This window comes from Aspergillus welwitschiae (genome assembly GCF_003344945.1).
Source record: "Aspergillus welwitschiae strain CBS 139.54b unplaced genomic scaffold BDQ94scaffold_13, whole genome shotgun sequence".
Classification (NCBI taxonomy): domain Eukaryota; kingdom Fungi; phylum Ascomycota; class Eurotiomycetes; order Eurotiales; family Aspergillaceae; genus Aspergillus; species Aspergillus welwitschiae.
In genome coordinates, this window is record NW_020798707.1 from 281,708 (window position 1) to 293,607 (window position 11,900).

The window sequence follows — 11,900 nt, forward strand, 5'->3', positions numbered from 1 at the left end:
TCATACTCAAATGTCTACTGCACACTTTTATCTGAGAACATGGCTTAACTCATTGTGTGTATGACTAGCATGGTCTAGAGATGTGGCCTAGCATACCAGTTTAGTTACTGTCTGACCCTGACTCAACCTCACAGTTCGGAAGTCCCTCGACGCCCTTGCTTCTCTAGCACATGAATAATTCGGGAGGAGATCGAGTCGGAGAAAATCAAAGATGCCATGGTTGCTAATCCCTGTCTCAGGGACGTCAACTCACCCAACTAAAGAGCAGCTTCCACGTCACGATTTCCTCTTCTTCTCGAGCTCGTGCACCGACTATTACACCAAGTGTGTCACCGTACTTCCAGCCTGCGTTGGAAATCATATCTCCAATGATATTTCCCCTTGTACATGTTTATCATAGTAGTGACGCCATACGGGACTGTTTTGTGCGGACAATACTTGTTCCAATACGACCGTCCCCGCTATTTATGCAGCTCAACATGTACACCCCGCACGATATCATACTGGGCTGAGCTTGGCCACTAACATCTAGACGCAAGATCACATTCCAATCAGCGGACAGTGAATGTCAGTATCAGTGTTAGTGACACTGCTGACTACCCTTTTTACCAATACTAACCATGATGTACTGTCAGGATAAAAATGTGCGGTCATCATGCTATTGTATATTACCCACGAGGCCATCTGAAATTAGAGACATGATTCAGCTTAAGTTAGCACTTAGCACCGTGGCTATCAGTTCATTGCAATGTAATCATGGTACTGAAAAGACCCGTCTCTTGCTGTAATAGGAGTAATCATGCTCTGCCACTTCACCCTAGGTGATCTGTTCGAAATGAGCCGGACGTACAGAGCGTTTTAATACCATACCACTTCCGATATATACTTCGAAAGGACCATAGGGAACATGTTTTGGGGGTCCGACGACTGAAGCAGAGGCACACACATTAGATGCCTAGGATACGGAGGTTAGGACCCGAATCACTAGCCGTACGATTCAGAACGTAGGATGTGTTGCTAGTAGCTTCCAGCTACCAGAAAGGCTCCTTATAGGTGCGGCGCTTGCATTTCCGTTGTGATGCCGGTTGCTAGGATGATTCTGCATATTGTAGCCCTCTGATTGAACAAGTGATTGAGACAGACATTCAGCATGGATGGAAAGCCCAAGACCATCGAAGGCGAGCAGTTTCCGAGCTAATAGTAGTAACATATTGTATTGTATCAAGCTAGTCTTAATCCCCGTGGGTTGAATGAGTGCAAAAGAAAAAAAGGAAAAAGGAGGGAACAGAATACAAGAACTGAAGGACACATCAAAAACGCGTTGCCAAATTAGATACAGCAAATTAGTCATATAAAGGACAGACATAAGAGATGGATGAAGTTGAAGGAGCAATCAAACCATAATGCCAACCAACAAGCCACATGGCAATTGCTATGTAGCCCACAGGAATATGGCTTATTTATCTTCCATAACCTCATCTTTCATATCTTCGCGTTCTGCTGTCTCGCCGCCAGCTTCAGTTGCTGGCTCGGCAGCATCTCCAGCAACCGAAGAGGTCTCACTAGCAGCATATCCGTTTCCGCCTTCCATAGTTGAGGAGTTATCATCCCCATCGGCTTCTCCTTCTCCCTCATCGAGATCGTCGTCGTCGGCTTCTTCGTCGTTCTCATCGGATGAGAGCGCCTCACCCTCCTCGTCTGGATCACCTCCGTCGCCGATAAAGCTGTCCTCATAGCCAAGTTCGGCTGGGTGAGATGTACGAGCTTTGCGTGTCGTACGGACATCTTCCTCTCCACTTCCTTCTCCTAGAATCTCACGGTCAATATCGTCAAGTCCTTCCTCGCCCTCAATGTCTCCGTCTTCATCGCCCATCTGGGCCGATCCAGGCATCGGGGAGAGTTCCCGGTCTCGGGATGGCACTTCGAGACCATCCTTAGTGACATCAGGGTTGGTCGTCTCACCATCTCCGGCATCACGTTGAACACGGCTCCTGTTTGCTTTAGAACGTGATGTTGATGCGCCTTGCTCCTTGACCTCTGTAGCTGAGGCACCAGACGCTGGGCCAGCAAGCTTGCGTTTAGCATTGCGCGCAGCGCGGGCTCTGCTACGGGCTGAAGACGGGACGCGCCCAGCAAGATCTGAGGAGTTTTCCAAAGCCAATCTGATTTCTCTTGCTTTCTGACGTTGTTCCCTTTCCTTCTTGCGGTCACGCTTCGGGCCGTTGGCATCGTCATAATCCCATCGGTCCAAGCGCCTGGCAGCCTTGCGAATGACAGACAAGTAGTAGCTGGCGCATTCACCAAAGTCTTCCTCTTCATCCGGCTTTGGAATAAGCCCGCCTTTGCCCCATGACTTCTCCTCATCGTCCGTATCATAATCATCAGGCAGGGTTGATAGTAAACGACCGTGACGGACAAGCGGGAGCTCGCTCTCTCGATTCGCACGCAAGACACGATATGCTTCATTCTTCCGCTTGGCTAGAAGATATTCAATTCGCTGTCGCCGATTCTGCTCAACAGCCAGCTGGTGCTGTGTAAGAGGCCGGGGACGGCGAGAAGATGACTGCTGAGGTAAGGTGGGTTCTGCGACGAACCGGTTCAGAATGGGATGGCCAGAGCCTGGAGGAGCTGGAGAAGCAGCGTCAGGTGTGTTTTCCATCTTGGTTCTTAAGATGAGACGCTGCTGACCAACAGAACGGTTGAGGGAAGATTCCCGCTTAGGCCTCTTGTACCGAGACCTGGCAGACTGTCCAGGGGTTTGATAATCATCCTCATCATCCTGCGGATAGCGCTTGGAAGAGGGGTGTAAGGGAGTTGACATAGTAGAGCCACGGCCATCGCCTCGACCTTAATAATCACGTCAGTAAACTGGGAGGCTTTGGTTTTTTGTTGGACAAACTTACCCGAAACATCTCCCGAGCCGTCTTCCTCGTAGCCGAAGTCTGGCAAACCTACCACGAGATGTCAGTCATATTAGGTTCTGATACGTCGGTCTGGGGACTGTACCTTTCTTAGAGCGTTTGGTCACTCTAGGGATTGGCTCATCTTCCTCCAAAATACCTGCGGATGGTGTCAATTATTGCGCGAATGGAACTCAAAGAAGGCCTGTGAAACTGACGTTTGCGTTCCAGGCGCTTAGCCTCTCCATATTCAATCTCAGACTGTGTATCAACATTCTCCTCATTTGCTTGCTCCTCGGTAAGGCTTTCAAATTGAGGCACCTTGATAGGCAAGCCCCCGGTTCCTTCACCGTCCAGGCCGGGTCCAAACGGGTTGTTGCGTGCGGCTTCGGCGCTGAAATCACTTTCCAGGTACCACCACATCAACCACAGAAATGCCTTTGCACGACTCTTACTGCTCAATGTGCCCCGCATAACGAGGTCGAAGAAGTCGCGTGGAGGGAAGAAATGCATTTCAGATACCTTGGGCGCGTATTGTGCCAGGACGAAAATGAGGTTTACCGGGTTCGTGCGAGGAATTGCATGGCGCTTGATTCTTTCTAGAGTATTTGGCTGGTCGACGTCTTCTGAGGCACCTTTGAGAATGGATTTGAGACGAGGAGCGTCTTGGAGCTGCTTGTAGGCGTTCGGGTCTTGGTGGGCTTGTAGCGAAGGAATGGAGTGATAGGTCCGCAGTTGAGCACGCATCTCAGGGAAGACTGGTCCGTATCAGTAAATGATGAAGAGTAGCAGAAAAAAAAATATCTGTAAGTTAAAAGCGAAAGGAGGACGTACAGTTGAGAGTGGTATTCATCCTTCCGAAGTTCACCAGTAAGCAAACCATAGCCATGCTGATAGCTGCTTGTTTATCGTTTTGAAGTTTGTCTTTCAAGATCTTGCTCGTCTTGCTACTCCTAGCCATAGCATCGATATAGATGTCCGCGAAATCCAGGTTCTTCTCTCCATCTGGCCATCGAGTAAAGACCTTGGTCTGGTCTTCAAAGACGAGCTTGAGGAACTGATACTGAATGTCCTTGCGCCATAACGGAATGCCATCTTCCTTCTTGAGATGTCGAATCTTGTTCCCGGAGTAGACAGACCCGATAGTGCCGTTCGCCTGACGCCTAATACCAACGGTCATGTTGTGAGTTTGCTGCTCATCTTGCGGCTCGGATTGCGCAAACGACTCGTCCGCGGCGGTGCTCTCAACCTCAGCCATTTCGGAAGTCGCGTGTTTTCACGGAACAATGGTCTTCGTATAGATGGAGTAATATGAAACCTCCCAGACTGCGACGTAAGGATCCGTTCTCGGCGTGTCCTGAGAGCGGTTACCCGCGCAGGGGGACAGCGATTGATGGGATAGTTAGCTCAAGGACGACGCAATGGATGAACGAGTGGAAGAGTGGTCGCCCAGCGGATGATAGAAAGTATGGGGATGATGAGATGAGAGAGCTGGCGAAGATTGACGCGGATGGGAGATTGAGAGAGAGGGAAGAAATTGGGAGGTGGGCAGGGAACGTGATCCTGGACGATCCGTGACTTTCTTCTTTCTCCCTTGGCTTGATCTCCGATCGTGCGCGGGAGTGACTAAGGTAGCATGTATAGTTTAGTTAACTATTTACCACCCTTGGAACCCGACCATTTATTCCCATGAGCAGTCTGTCAGATTTCATTACTTTACCCAGGCATTCCCTTTCTGACAAGAGAATGCTAAAAAGCTTCTAACGCTTCACTTCATTTGACATCGAGTCCGTCAATATAGGCTTACAGTGAAGACATAGCACTGCCTCACCACGACCATCATTCCATCCCCATTCACTATTAGACATTGAACAAGACATATCTTTCACCTTTCCAAAATGGGTTTGAAAGCATACGAAGAGAATTATTCTGGCATGTAGTGAAGTCAGGTAACCCTTTACATGTTGAGTGATGTGTTCCTACGTACAATTGATCTAAGATACCGAGGGATTTAATGCAACCACAAAGTGGACATGATCATTTCAGTTACAATGAGTTACACATAATAAACAAGCTTCAGACTTCTTTTTTTACTTGAACAGAGAATAACTAGCTCCCTTATTTCTGAGACACGCGGTCTCTGTAAGCAAGGCCGTCTTCGGCATTTCCCGTTGAGCCCAAACTGCTACTGACAAGATATGATGATACCCACAAATAGCGCCAGCAAAGCAGCTTCCCATCCTCCACGGATCCGAGATATGAACCAGAAAAAGAAGATCCCATTCGATGTCAGCCTCCACGGACCCCAGTGCAGAGAATAATTTTGTGGACACAGCAGCTCGAGCCAACGCCATACACAATGCAAAGAAGAATCTTATCTCTATCACCCGTATTCCCATTTTTGTGACCCATCATTCCTTGAAGTCGTGCAAAAAGATCAATGCTCGCCGAAAGACGTCACAGCCACACAGACCTTGATGTCTCTCCAACTCCGGTGCCAATGCTTAACACATCTTGGAGTAGTAAAGCATAATCTCAAGCAAAGCACGAAACAACAACACTGATGGAAAAAGAAAACGGAATAAGAGAAACCCCGCCATGAGAAACCGAAACTGTAAGAAATCTATTCGCGAGACACGGTCGATGCAGCTGCCTGGCACCAAGCAGGGAAAAATCATAAAAGCACTTTTCTGAACACGAAAAGCCGGCACCCCCGCTCGGCACGCGTCGTTCAAGCGGATCTCCGTATGGCCGCCTGAGAACAAAAAGGGTATCTGATGAAGCGGTCGCAGGAGAAAGACAACGCATTCTATGATATCCATGCAATGCCGACCCGAATGCTCTCGATTATAACCGGGTATAACCACGAGCAGCGAGATAAGGAGATCGGACCACATCGAAACCCATGTCTAAAACAAAACGATAAAATAGGCGACATTGATAAAATGCTCAGCAGCAGAAAAAAAAAAAAACACCTGCACATAGGAGAATAACGAAAAAGAAAAGAAAAGCAAAAAAACAAATTCTTAGAACGCATCTAAGATAATGTCGTGGCAGTCATGACAAAGCCGACCCTGAGAGAGAAAAGATAGGGATGAGAGGAAAGAGAAGGAGAACTCAGGACTCGTTCTGATCGTATCCGTCAAAGGAGAGGCAAATGAAGAGAAAGAAGCCAATCAGACCCGACGGCCTCGTCAGAGACCACAACTTCCCCTAGCGGGTGATTTACCACCAGGAAGAAGGTCCAGTAGGGCCGGACGGGTTGCCGTAACCACCACCGTAGCTGCCGCCGCCGCCATAGCCACCACCGCCTCCATAGGAGGGAGGAGCGCCATAGCTGCTGCCGCCGCCGCCACCACCACCACCATAGCTACCGCCAGGTGCACCGTAGCTGCTGCCACCAAAGGAGGGAGGACCGCCCATACCACCGCCCATGCGACGCATGTCACGGGTAGCGTTGGCGCCACGACCACGGCCACCACGGCCGCCACGACCACCATAGCCGCTGCCCTCACGAGCAATGCTCTCGAGGAAGGAGGGGACCTCCTGATGAGCCTCCTTCAGAAGATCAATCAGGTCGCGGACAACACCCCGGTTACCACGGTTGAAGAAAGCAGTGGCGATACCAGTGTTACCGGCACGACCAGTACGACCGATACGGTGAACATAGTCATCGATGTCGGTGGGCAAGTCGTAGTTGATGACGTGGGTAACATTGGGGATATCGAGACCACGAGCAGCAACAGCAGTGGCAACAAGGATAGGGCAACGGCCAGAGCGGAACATTTCCAAAGCACGCTCACGCTCACGCTGGGTACGATCACCGTGAATAGCGGTGGCGGGGAAACGCTGGTTGAGAAGGAAGTCGGACAGGGAGTCGGCCATACGCTTGGTTTCGACGAAGATGAGGGTCAGACCGCTAGTGCCGTGCGTGTGGAGGATATCCAAGAGGACGGAGCGCTTGTCGTGGTCCTCAACGTATTCAACCTTCTGGGTGATGTTCTCAGAGGTAGAACCGACACGGCCGACGGACAGGAAGACGTAGTCCTTCAAGAAGTCGCGAGCCAGCATCTGGATGTCACGGGGGAAGGTGGCCGAAAACATCAGCGTCTGGCGGTCGTTCACGTGGGGCATATCCTCGCCTTCCACAATGCGGCGAATCTGGGGCTCGAAACCCATGTCCAACATGCGATCGGCCTCATCGAGAATCAGGTACTTGATGTTGACCAGAGAGATGCGGCCACGCTCGATAAGATCGACAAGACGACCAGGAGTAGCAACCAGAAGATCACATCCGCGCTCGATCTGGCGGAGCTGGGAGCCGATATCGGCACCACCGTACACAACACAAGGGCGGACCCAAGAGCGGTAGGCGAACTTGCGGGCCTCATCGAAAATCTGGGAAACAAGCTCACGGGTGGGGGCGAGAATGAGGGAGGTCGGGTACGCCTTGCGTTGACGTCCGTAGCCAAATTGGCCGCCGGCCTGGGCAGGAGCAGCGGAAGGACCGTTCTGATAAGCCTGAGACAAAATAGGGAAGAGGAAACCACCAGTCTTTCCGGAACCAGTCTGGGCGCAGGCCATCAAGTCGCGGCCGTTCATGACGATGGGGATGGAATACTTCTGGACGGGAGTGGGAGTCTGGTAGTGGGCGAGCTTGATGTTCTCGATCAGGTGGTCATCCAGGGGCGGGTTGGTGAAGGCGTTGACCGGCTCCGGGACATCGTGACCAGAGGCCTCCACGGGGATGTCGTCGTAGTTGGCAAAGTTGATGCCAGTGTTTTGCTTGGTGGGATCGTTGGGAAGACCGAACAGTTCGCGTTCGAGACGGGGATTGGCAGGACCGGGAATGTGCTTGCCGTCACGCCACTGGCCATCTCCAGAGCCTCGGGCAGAACCACCTCCACTTCCATAAGAACCTCCGTGACCTGGGTGTCCGTAAGCATTTGGATTAAAGGGCCCGCGAGCTTCGTGAGGGCTCCAGCTAGTGTTACCATTGGGACCGCGAGGGCTGAAATCAGGGGCGTTGGCGTTGGCCCACTGGCCACCACGAGGGCCGCCTCTGCAGAATCATGCCAGTTAGTCACTACACACAACGTGAAATGGGACACGCGGTAATTAAATATCACATACCTAGGACCACCCCAGGAGTTGCCAGGGCCAGCGGCGGGACCGGGGGGAGGGGCAGCGGCGGCAGCACCGTCCATGTTTCCACCCATCTGGCGTCCGCGAAGATGGGGAGGGATGTAAGCGGCGCGACCCGTGGAGGGGGCAGGGGCAGGAGCGTGCTGAGACTCGTTGAGGGAAAGGTTTCCCATCTTCAAGCTGTCGGCCATATTTGCGGTATTTCGGACTGTGGACACAGATGACAGATGAGCAACACGCGTTGGGATGTCGTTGCAGAAGCCGGCACAAGAAAAAAACGTACTATGGTGGTATTTGAACAAAGCGTTTTTTCAGCGGATGTTGTCCTTGCGGGCGAACACTGGAAATTTCTTTTCTTCTGTACAGGACAAAAGGAAAGAAGATCAAGAAGAAGTGAAGTGAAAAGTCCCCGCGTCTCTATCGAGTGGCAATACACAGGGGATCAATAAGAGTAACACAGTGCGAGAAAGAGGAACAGGGTAAAGAAAGACCTTGGGGAGAAATACTAAACGAAGAACAAGACGATCTCCCAGATCTAATCCTCTATTACGGTGTAGAAAAAGAGAAGAAAAAAAGGGGGGAAGGGGAAGAGAATAGGATATGATGTGGAGATATTGGAGAAAAAAAAAATTGAAACCAGACTGGATTAGGAGGGGAGGTTTAGAGGGGATGGAAGAAAAGAAGTAGGGAAGAGGAAGAAGGTTTGTGGGACGGAGAACGGGGAGGAGAGGCAAAGACGATGACTACGAAACTAAGGGAATAATGCACTGGCAGTGGTTGGCAGGCCTGCGCACTGGGAAGGTTTTGCTTGCTTATTGGCAGCCGGCGATGGGATTATTGGGGACGGTCCGGGTGAGAAAAAAAGGTTCAGCGTGTAAAAAAGAAGCGAAGGGAAGCAGCAGCAGGAGGGCAAGCCAGCCAGCGCAGGCCAAACGGCCATTGCACCAAACAGGAAGGGGGAATGGGAAAAATCCAAAGAAAATTCTAAAAAGGCTAAACGAAACAGAGTGGCGGCGTGGTTCTGGCTGTGTTGCCAGATGATGATGGGCTGGGCCCTGTCTATTTTGGCTCTGTTGTACCTCCGTCACTTGCTGGGAGTGCTACTCCTAGTACTGTGTTCTCCTGCTGTCTCTCTGCTTGTCCACTACTACGAGGTCAACCAGTTCAAAAACAGTTCATGGGGAAAAAATGGGCTTAAAACTCTGATATAGGGATTTCCCGCATTGAATTGCTGTCCATTTCGACTACGGACCACAATCCATTTTTTGGAAAATTTGACCAGTTGCAAGATTCTAGGGTTGTTGGCCGAAATCCCACATTCTATACTATCTAGGGTACTAGTAGGAGCGACCTGTTCACCAGTTGATCCGGTTTGAGCCAATCTGACGAGGTCCAAAAAAACTCTGCTTTTTGCCTCAGGCTCGCCCCCCCCGTAGATACTGTCACGGTCACGTGTAAAGTGCATTCTCAAGCCAAGCGCATCCTTACTTGGCAGCCTGGTGGCCATGGCTACTATGTATACTTCGCCTCCGTCATCTTCAATTTTTACAGTGTCAACGCAGCCACTGTATTATGGGACCTGATCAGCTTCTGCGCCTTGGCATATTGACTGACCCCCCGGTAATCAAAACTCTGACAGAGCAACGTGTGTGGAATTTTATTCCTCTCACTTTTGACCACGGCATACAAGTATGATCGTCTCATACTAGGCTTACATCGCCGAAATGTGGACACTCTCACTTCAAAATTGACGTGATTGGAGCATCATTGTGCATTCGTATGATGATACTGCCGTTGCAGTTCTTGCTGTCCATGCCCAACTGCTGCATATAACAAGTTACACGTCTATTACTTGCTTACACCCGGATAGCTGAACGATTTTAAGAATTGAAGTTTGATTATGAAGTCCATAGTTTATCACGGCCATGCCAAAACCAGGCTAGACAGTAGTAAACACAAAGTTCCAATATTTTGACTGCTAAGGTGGAATAGTGTTACTCTTGAGAAAAAATAACCTTACTCCGCAGGTGGAATGGTCTCCCACTCAAATCGTCAGCGTGGGGTCGGTGAAGTATGGTAGGCAACGAGTAAATCTTATCGCCGTAAAACTTTCCCACTGGACGGTGCCTATCATAGCACTGACTAACAAAGTAGGGGTGGCAGGAGTACTTGCTAGATAGTGGGCGCATCCTTGCCGCTGCCTGCCAGTGGAGCTTATTACAAAAGTACATCGTTGGCCCAACTGGAGGCCAAGCCTTTCTATTACTTGCCACTGGAAGATGATCTCACAGCATCTGGTCCTGGCGCGCTTGCCACGGCTAATTAAGGCATGGGTTATGCGTCGGCTCGTCATGTGGCACATGAAAACGGCATGTACTCCGTGCACTGCAAGGAAAGTCGTAGCGTACGGGCTGCAGCCGAGGGTGGATTCTACTGAGCAAATTTTTCCACGTATTTGGATGAGTACAATTTCTATCAAACAATACTTCTTTCAGCCTTCTCTTGTTCTCCCTTGAAGCTGCGTCGGACCAGGACAACCAGGAGACCGACAACAATGGCAAGCGCTGCGAATTTCGGGAAAATATAAGGAGCGTTATCAGATGTCATAGGCAAAGGGGTTGGAGAAGGAATAACAGCAATTGCTGAAGGTTGTGACTCTTCTTCGGAGCTCGTTTCTTTACAAGCGATCAGCACATCACAGTCTTATCGAGAAGCAGGCTGAGACCTCAGGAAACAGGTCTACAGCTCCTCGTGGCTGCTACCTTTTTCTCCAGCCTTGTCCTCAGACTCCAACTCTCCACTCTTGACGATCTTGACAGTCTCCACGGGTCTGTCAGAACGGCCCTTGGGCACGTTCTCAATCTGAGCGACGATCTCGTAGCCCTCGAGCACTTCACCGAAGACGACATGGCGGCCATCAAGCCAACTGTCCCGCAATCATAAGCTGGCTGTTATCGCTAGACGAAATCGGCATAGACTTACGGTGTAGGAACGGTGGTGATGAAGAACTGGGAGCCGTTGGTGTCCTTGCCGGCGTTGGCCATGCTCAGGAGCCCCTTGCGCGTATGCCTCAGCTTGAAGTTTTCGTCGGCGAACTTCTCACCGTAGATCGACTTTCCACCGGTACCTTTTCGCATGAACAGTCAGCATTTGGCGGGGAAATTGTACACATATAACCAAGATCCTCATATTACTGACCATCGCCACGAGTGAAGTCACCACCCTGGATCATGAAGTCCTTAATGACACGGTGGAAGGTAGATCCTTCATAGCCAAAGCCCTTCTCACCAGTAGCGAGAGCGCTGGAAACGAGCAATGTCAGCAGGGTGCAGAAGCTTCATCTGAGATCGAGTCCTGAAATCATACCGGAAGTTCTCAGCGGTCTAGAAAAGCAATAATAATATGATCAGTACAGGAGCTCCGAGAGATAATAGCATGGCGACGATCACGTACCTTAGGAACAGTCTTGCCATACAAGCCAAGCACGACTCTGCCCAGAGGCTTGTCTCCATGCTCTATATCAAAGAACACCTGTGTGTAGATGCAATTAGTATGTCATATTTGGAAAGAAGTCGACACTGGTTGTAAGCGCCGAAAATCATAACTATACACACCTTACTGGTGATCTTGGGGCCCCGGGGCTGAGCATCTTCGGCGTGGACAAGAGCAAGTCCAACCGCCAGGACGAAGAAGAAAGATAGAAAAATGTTCTTGAAGTTCATGATTGCTCAGGATGTCTCCAATGTAGGAGAATTCAAACGATTGCTTGAGAGCACAGGAGATTCAAGGAGCAATCATTCAGCGAATGGAGGCCAGCTTGCATTACTGCGGAGGTGCCAAGAGCACAATAACCGG

The 11,900-nt window shown here is 50.4% G+C and overlaps 4 protein-coding genes across 4 annotated transcripts; 1 reads left to right on the forward strand and 3 right to left on the reverse strand.

The window, feature by feature from the left end:
- Nucleotides 1-1,131: 1,131 nt before the first annotated feature.
- Nucleotides 1,132-4,425, reverse strand: BDQ94DRAFT_22933 (putative INO80 chromatin remodeling complex (Ies1)). Its single transcript, XM_026775272.1, has 6 exons — nucleotides 3,735-4,425; nucleotides 3,119-3,658; nucleotides 3,007-3,060; nucleotides 2,904-2,951; nucleotides 2,689-2,847; nucleotides 1,132-2,628 (listed from the first exon to the last, which is right to left on the reverse strand). Exons 1-6 carry the CDS (start codon nucleotides 4,156-4,158, stop codon nucleotides 1,457-1,459), a joined length of 2,397 nt encoding a protein of 798 aa, XP_026627127.1. The 5' UTR covers nucleotides 4,159-4,425; the 3' UTR covers nucleotides 1,132-1,456.
- A 1,700-nt stretch (nucleotides 4,426-6,125) lies between these two features.
- BDQ94DRAFT_159026 (DEAD/DEAH box helicase) lies at nucleotides 6,126-8,985 on the reverse strand (the record flags this gene model as incomplete). The annotated part of the gene is made up of 3 exons (XM_026769029.1): nucleotides 6,126-7,962; nucleotides 8,034-8,327; nucleotides 8,840-8,985. The coding sequence occupies 3 exons, from the start codon at nucleotides 8,983-8,985 to the stop codon at nucleotides 6,126-6,128; spliced, it is 2,277 nt and encodes a 758-aa protein (XP_026627128.1).
- Nucleotides 8,986-9,038: 53 nt separating this feature from the next.
- BDQ94DRAFT_142090 (uncharacterized protein) lies at nucleotides 9,039-9,487 on the forward strand. Its single transcript, XM_026765961.1, has one exon. The coding sequence runs from the start codon at nucleotides 9,083-9,085 to the stop codon at nucleotides 9,254-9,256; it is 174 nt and encodes a 57-aa protein (XP_026627129.1). The 5' UTR covers nucleotides 9,039-9,082; the 3' UTR covers nucleotides 9,257-9,487.
- Nucleotides 9,488-10,306: 819 nt separating this feature from the next.
- BDQ94DRAFT_22966 (peptidylprolyl isomerase) lies at nucleotides 10,307-11,900 on the reverse strand. Its single transcript, XM_026775273.1, has 7 exons — nucleotides 11,660-11,900; nucleotides 11,499-11,576; nucleotides 11,412-11,428; nucleotides 11,244-11,347; nucleotides 11,028-11,172; nucleotides 10,808-10,971; nucleotides 10,307-10,720 (listed from the first exon to the last, which is right to left on the reverse strand). Exons 1-7 carry the CDS (start codon nucleotides 11,765-11,767, stop codon nucleotides 10,521-10,523), a joined length of 816 nt encoding a protein of 271 aa, XP_026627130.1. The 5' UTR covers nucleotides 11,768-11,900; the 3' UTR covers nucleotides 10,307-10,520.